The sequence below is a fragment of the Malurus melanocephalus genome, unplaced genomic scaffold, assembly GCF_030028575.1.
Source record: "Malurus melanocephalus ecotype Western Australia unplaced genomic scaffold, MMel_1.1 scaffold_519, whole genome shotgun sequence".
Lineage (NCBI taxonomy): Eukaryota > Metazoa > Chordata > Aves > Passeriformes > Maluridae > Malurus > Malurus melanocephalus.
In genome coordinates, this window is record NW_026623751.1 from 112,057 (window position 1) to 119,443 (window position 7,387).

The window sequence follows — 7,387 nt, forward strand, 5'->3', positions numbered from 1 at the left end:
CACAATCACCTTCTTCTTCCCACTGCCACACAGCAGGTCACAAACTCGAACTGTGGGTGGTGGCAGCCTGGAACAGCGCACCATGGATCCTGTGTGGTTTGCTCTCACATTTTCACCTGTCTGTGGGCGTGATGGAGCAAATAAACACATCTCCCTGCGGCTGAGGAGCTGTAGAAGGAGAGAAAACACCTTGAGCTGATCAACCTCTCCAGAGCGCCACTGCCTCGAGCAGAGCACATCATCTTTTTGGTGAAGCTGCTGGGGAGAACCTGAGCTGCACTGAGTGGTGCTCAGCCCCACACACAGCACCAGCTTCTCACAAATCACAGCATTAAAACCACTCCTGCTGCTGTGAGCCACAAGCTGCCTTTTCATCACGACATGTGGAATTCCAGCATCATGCTCAGCAGGAGAGCCAGATCTCCTCTCCATGCTGGAAAGCAGCAAAGTTCTCTTTGCAGTCCTCTTGCTTGTGTCCAGCACCTCATGGAAATGTAGAAATTATAGGAAATGTAGATGTAGGGGTTTAAGACGTCATCTCCTTTTGGACATTCCCTGTAGAAATTTTAAAAAATAAATAAATAAATAAAAACCACAAAGAAATGACCATGTGATTATTAACATAAACAAGATGCAAAGGATGGAGAGCCCAGTCAGCTGCAGATAGATARCAAATCTGTGATCCCAAATTGATTTCCAGTGGGCTGGAGAGATGAATCAGGGAGGTCTTGAGTGTGTGCTTTATTATTGATATAAATTACTAACTTCATGAACTTCATTTGACAAAGCAAGCTGTAGAAAGGGAAAGTCAATCCTATCCGCTTCTGGGGGAAGAGAGTCAATTTATAGATCCCAAAGGGACACACCTCCAGTGAGATACATTTGAGCTTCATGCCCTTAACCCCTCAATTTTTGCCCAGTAGGGAGGCAGCCTGGCCATCCAGTAATTAGTAATTAGTCCTGAATCATTTAGGTTGGAAAAGACCTCTAAGATCATCAAGTCCAACAATTAACCCAACAGTACCAAGCCCACCACTAAACCACGTCCCAAAGTGCCTCATCTRCACATCTTTTAAATCCTCCAGGGATGGTGACTCCTGGGCAGCCTGTTCCAATGCCTGAGCAGCCATTTAATGACAATTTTTTTCCTAATCCTGTGTGGATTTCTAAAAGAGAGAGCACTTTTTCTTTCCTGGGGAGCATCGAGAAAATGCCRATATTCCTAATTTCAGGTAGCAACAACCTTGAGGAAGCTGGATACTCCACTGAGTGGCTGATCAATGGTTTCAAAAGTCTGGGGGAGAGTTAGGAGAGCAGGGAGCAGAGAAATACATAACACAAAATTTGTTTGAAATCAGTCTGGGAAAACCAGTCCTGTCTGGTTGTGTCAGAGCACGGTAGGAATAGACTTCAAATCTGCTCTTGGGACAGGGATTATGATCGTCATTTCCAAAGGAAATTCCATTAATATGGGATGGATACCTCAGATGCACCTGCAGCTCCTCTCTGGGAATTTCAGTAAACATCTTGATGCTGTGTAGGGAAATCAGGTACAAAGGATCGGAGTTGGTGATGGCTGTGACCCAAAGTGAGGTCACTGAGCTTGGGGAGAGCTATTTACTTGAAGTGAACACAAAAGCCAGAGCTCCAAGTGTCAGGCCAGGCCAGCTGCAGATCCACACAGCCAATGGTTCATTCAGTGCCTGAGTGCCTTGCAGAAAGCAGAGAGAAGAGGATTTTCTTCATTTTAGAAAGCCTCTCCCTTCAGAAAGCTCTCCCTTTCTGTCTGCTTTCCATGAGGCAGAGGTCTTTGCTTTGACCCTTGAGCAACCTTGAGGAAGGGGAATGCAATTTTTTTCTGAGAAAAGATCAAGGTAGTGGGCAGTGAGAGGGGAGGGCTGAAGGTAGAAGTTTGTACCACATTTCTTCATGCAGAAATGGCAAAGATGGCAGTGGCTTTACCACCAGCAAGTTGTTTTTGTCCCTACCCTCTTATCTGGTGGGCAGATTGATTAATGCCTTGTGTAGTTCTCTCAGTTTTGCATTTTTGCCCCAGCTGCAGGTGCACCATTTTCAGCTTTTATCACTCTAGATATCTGATTATAACTCACCATTGACACCTCAACAAGCAAAATTTGCTCAATTAAAASTGCACAGAGCATCTGTTGTTGGACAGGTACAAAAACCAGCAGCTTTCAGTCCATCTCTCAGCTGTGAAACCCTCACCCTGTTCCTGGGAGTGATGACCTTATGGCAGGAGCTGCTTTTGCCCACCCAGATGAACTGCCAACCCCCAAACATGCTGCAAACACAGCTCTGAGCTTTCTTCAGCCAACAACAAGGAAAAAATTACTTAAAGCAGTGCATTGCACAGACAAGTTAGTCTTGGTGACTCTTCTGAGTAGATATTCTCAAGGTGGGGCACAGACCAACTCTACCTGACCCTAACTGAGGTTTGATTGTTTTTCTTTGGCTGCCTGATTTCAACTTTAGTGATCTTTGGTCACCATCTAGTCTGCTTTTTTAATTCCTAATCAAACACTGACTTATTTTCCATGTGTTTCATGAGTACATTGCCTTTTAATGCCACTTGAACACCCCACTTTTGACCACAGGGAGTAGCTCATGTTTAAACAAGCACTAAGTGTAATTAATAGGTTTACCAAGTTTTGAACCAAGCTATTTTACAAAATAAAAACATGCAAGGATTCCTTAATCTGCAATTAAAACAAATACCACCAAAAATAAATGTCTGAGCCCTGGTCCTTCCAAGAACTACAGCAGCTCCCTGGAGAGGGATGGAAATCAGCAAACACGTTTCACATGACAGCTCTCAATATATTTATTTGCATAACTGGATTAAAGAAGTGCATCCATGTGCCTCTAAATCTTATTATTGTTTATTACTCTGGGTATCAGACGAAACATTAATTAAATTGGGCAGAGATTCTTGGGGCTCAGTTCAGAGAATTGAGGYTCAGTGAATGTGGCTGTGCTTTGGTGCCTATGGAGCCCCCAGACCTCAAGCTCAGGGCTGGACCTCCTTTGTGCAGGAAAAGCCTGGAAAAATGGCATTACAGGGCCTCTGAGGTGGACCAAAGGGGCTGTGGAGAAGAGAAGGATCTTCAGAAGCACATCTGGGGAATGCAGATCATTTCAGGGTGCTCTGAAACCCACTCACGAGGAGGGCCTGAAACATAAACAGGCTCAGAGCTCTCTGCTGCAGGTCCTGACAGAATCAAGGCACACATAGGTTAAACCAGCACTTAGATGAGGGTRTCAGCTGTGCTGGGCATCTCCAGGAGCTGCCAGGCCTTGGAACTGCTCTAACAGCAGCTCCAGAGGCAGCTGGAAGTGAGATATTCCCAGTGCATCTGTCACTGTGGGAACAACCTGTGCACTGAACAGCCCCTCATTTCTGTCACAGGGAAACCAAACGGAGAGAGAAATCCATGTTTGCTTTGTGCTGCTCTCTGCAGTCGCCATCCTCAGTCATTATCATTCAAGAGAACAGGAATCAGTCAAACTGCAGTGCTGGCAAATAAGAGGAAAAATATGGTCTGTAAGGAGGAAATGCTGCCAGATCTGCTGTGGTTAAGAAAGTCTTCCCAGTTACTCCAGTGAGCTTTGGATCCCTCTGGATAAGAGCATTGTCTGTATTTAGTGCAGGAGATTGTAGACATTATCAGCCACCTCAATTTTAATTAACCTTTACAAACTGATAAATTAGCAGTTTGGATTTACTTGAAGAAAAATCTCTAAAAATCAGATTTTTGTAGTTTAAAGCTGCTTTTTGCATTGTTGTTTCAGTGCTCTCTTGGTGTGCTACTCTCTGTTCTCTTTAAAAGAGTCCTGAAAACAAGGTTGAAAAGCTTCTAAAATTAGATTGGTTTGTTTAGAAGTGGGCTTTTTGCCTTTTCAAAGTGGCCAGTTATTACACTAATTTGCTATAYTGAGCTCCAAGGATAAACCATTTCCTAAAATTCAGTAAAAGCAAAACATTCTTTAGAAGGTCACTCAAGTCTTTATATGGAGATAAGTGAGGCAGACACACATAAACACAGAGTGAATGCAAGCAATGCCCATTTTAAAGGAACTTTCTTCATTCAGTGTCCCTGTAATCAGCTTTTAATGTCCTCATTACCAACAGTAGAAACAACTTGAAATTCTAGGAAGTTTGTGAAATCGGATTTCAAATGTTTTCCCAACACTTTCCCCAGGGTGTGCATAGATCTGGAAGGTTTTTAATCAGATTAATTTTACTGAAACATAATGAGCAAATTGTACTCACATTTTAAGAGTAGGAAAGCATTTATGAACAAAAGGAACTCTCCTCTCCTTCCCTCTGCCCTCGTGTCCATTTGCACTGCCCCCAGCCCAGACCTCTCTGGCCATGTGCAGATGTGGTCACAGAGCTGCCCTTGCTGACCATGGCCAAAACTGGGTTGTGCTGCTTCCCTGGCTGATCTCAGCTCAGTACAGGAAGTTTCTCTTGCTGTCCCAGATTCCAGCTGAGCACACAGGAAGAAACCTCTCAGAATCGATGTGTATTTTCAGAACTTTGTCCTGTGCATTTAACWGTTATCTCAGGTATTTTCAGGGAGGAAGAAACTAGAAACCATTAGGTTGATTATAGCTTCCAACTCCCCTTCTGACTGAAAGGTGAATRTCAAAGGAAATTGTTTCTTCCCAGAAGACTCCTCCAAAGGAGAGTGCCTGCCTGACTGGCCGTGCAACACCTGTACTTGGCTCAATATCCACAGCCCCCACAGCCCTCTGGATCTCTGCAGACACTCCAGAAGGGCAGTGTCAAAGCCTCTGGATCTCCCTGGAGATCAGAGCTGATGGCAGCATTGTCACCTGTCAAAATCAGCTCCTCAAGGAAAGGGTGGAATTCATCTCGGCCCTGGAAACACTGTGGGACAACGTGACAGTGTCAGCAAATTGGGGCTACCTGAGGCAATGGCTCTAACCCAAAAAGGACTGCAGGAATATTGTGAATCCTCTGCCCTGGAGCCTGWGCTGAGGAATGGACTCTGGGTAGATACACAAATGTACCAAAACATTCCCCCTTTGAGATATTTAGGTTTCATATCCATCCTTGCTTCTCTTTGTCCCCAATACCCATCTCTGTAATGACAGTAATATCCCAAACACAGAGGAAGGATCCCTGCATCTTWTTATGCTAACATCTCCTTGGCCTCTAACTCCAGTCAAAGGAATAAAGATGTTTTTGGGGCATGACATCTGCCTGTCATTCTCCTTTAGAAGTGGAGGTGCTGGGGAAGATGCACATGGGACTCGTGTTGTTTTAATTGAGCCCTAAGGACAAATGTCAGGAATGAGGGCTAATTAGAAGTGGAAAAGACTTACAATGAAACTGTACAAAGGAGGAGCACTCCCACCAGCTCTCATTTACAGCACCACACTGGCCATAATGCAGTTTGTAGTGGGTCCAATTTTCTTCTTCCTCCAGGCAAACATTTTTTTCAGCTCTCCCCTGAAGCTGTCATGAAGCCAAGCATAGAGGAAGGCGTTGGTACAAGCAGACATCATTGCAAACCAGTGGCACAGCAGCTGGATGAAGTTGAAGTACTGCTTGTCAATCAAGCTGATGTCGATGTCCTTTATCATGTTGAAGATGTGCAGGGGCAGCCAACAGACCCCAAAAGCTGCCACCACTAAAACCAACARGCGAAAAGTCTTCCTCCTCCTGGCACGGTCCCACTCAGCTTGGCCCTGGGTGACATTGCCTGGCACGACACGGTTCTTCAGCTTGACCGAGATCCTCAGGTAGGACAGCGAGATAACAGCCAGAGGCAACACGTAGGTGATGATGAGGGTGCTGTAGGCGTAAGCCAAGCGATCCCTTTTCATGTGGAACCAAAACTCCTCGCAGATGGAGAAGTCCAGCTCGGGGAACTCGGCATGGTAAGTGTGCACCAAGGCTGGGGCAGCCAAAGTGCAGCTGAGCAGCCAGATGGCAGCCAGGATGTAGGCACAGACRGGGATGGTGAGCCTCCTGCGGAACGGGTACACGGTGGCACAGTACCTGTCCACTGCAATGACAGTCAGCGTGAACACGGACACAAACACCGTCACGGGCTGCATCAGGAACACAAAGTAACACATGAAACGCCCGTACACCCATCCCCGGGGCTCAAAGGCGTAGGCCAGGGTCAGGGGCACGCAGGTGGCACACATCAGCATGTCYGAGAAAGCCAGATTGCCCACCAGAAAGTTGGTGACATTGTGCATTTTTTTTGTCTTGCAGATAACGTAAATGAGAAGGTAATTCCCGATGACACCAATAAAAACCACCAGCGAGTAGCAGGGGATGATGAGTGGCTTGAAGGACTGAACAAACTGGAGCCCTGAGAATAAATTGCTGGTGTTGCTGTGAATGGCAGAGAGGAAGCTTTGGGAGGTTAAATTGTCCGAATTCATCATTTTCCTCCTTTTGTTGTCTGCCGTCAGCTGAGGGAAGGAGTTACCACTGCACTCCTCCCGCACTCAATCAGGGGGGATAATGAATGGATCACTGGCTGTCCAGAGGTTACCACATGGGTAGTAAACAAGCATCCGTAAAAGCAAAAGGTGAAGTTGTAATCCTCGAGAGGCAGCTTTCAGCAATTCCTAGGAAAAAMAAATCAAATACAACCAATTCCCATTAAAGTCCTCCTGTATTTACTATTAAATCTAGCTTTTGACAGCATGCCACTTAATAAACATTTAATGCAGTGAGTACTTACTGCTGTGGGGTTTTTAATCCCATGTGATTTTCCTGGGGATGCCAAGAAGTGCCCTAGATGCCTGTCTTCTGCAAATCCAGGAGCGTGTATGTGTGTGTGTGTGTCAGAGAGAGAGAGGGAGAGAGAATATATGAGTGAGAAAGAGGGCGATGCGCATTTACAAGCTAAGTGGAGATCACTGTTTTTAAACAGTCTCCACTACTGGGTCACGACAGATTTGTGTGTGAGCTTTTATCCCCATTGGCTGTCCTGGGTATTACGTGGCTCTTTGCGTGGTTTTTTTTTTGCTGATAGTAATTAGTTCTAGAATATCCTTTCAAAAACTCCCCTCTCCTCCCAGTGCATCTATAATTGCCCCTCACAGCTAAAAATCAATTTACATTCATTAACATGAGCCTGCACAATATCTAATCCCAGATTCACTTTGCCAGAGCCCTCAGTGTCCAAAAATACTACCTGTAATTTTGTTGCTTTAATGTGTCTGTGGAATAGAATTTTAATAACASGCTGAAGGCAAATAAATGTTTATGCCACTAGAGGGTCTCAGTTATGTACCTGGTGAACAAAGTTAGGATTAGAAATGTACATTTATCTTGTAGCACAAAGRATCCTATTTTATTTAAATTTATTTTTTC

General features: G+C 45.0%; 1 protein-coding gene across 1 annotated transcript; it reads right to left on the reverse strand.

The window, feature by feature from the left end:
* Positions 1–5,209: 5,209 nt before the first annotated feature.
* On the reverse strand, positions 5,210–6,942 carry PRLHR (prolactin releasing hormone receptor). Its single transcript, XM_057381654.1, has 2 exons — positions 6,753–6,942; positions 5,210–6,636 (listed from the first exon to the last, which is right to left on the reverse strand). Exon 2 carries the CDS (start codon positions 6,448–6,450, stop codon positions 5,416–5,418), a length of 1,035 nt encoding a protein of 344 aa, XP_057237637.1. The 5' UTR covers positions 6,451–6,636; positions 6,753–6,942; the 3' UTR covers positions 5,210–5,415.
* Positions 6,943–7,387: the final 445 nt, after the last annotated feature.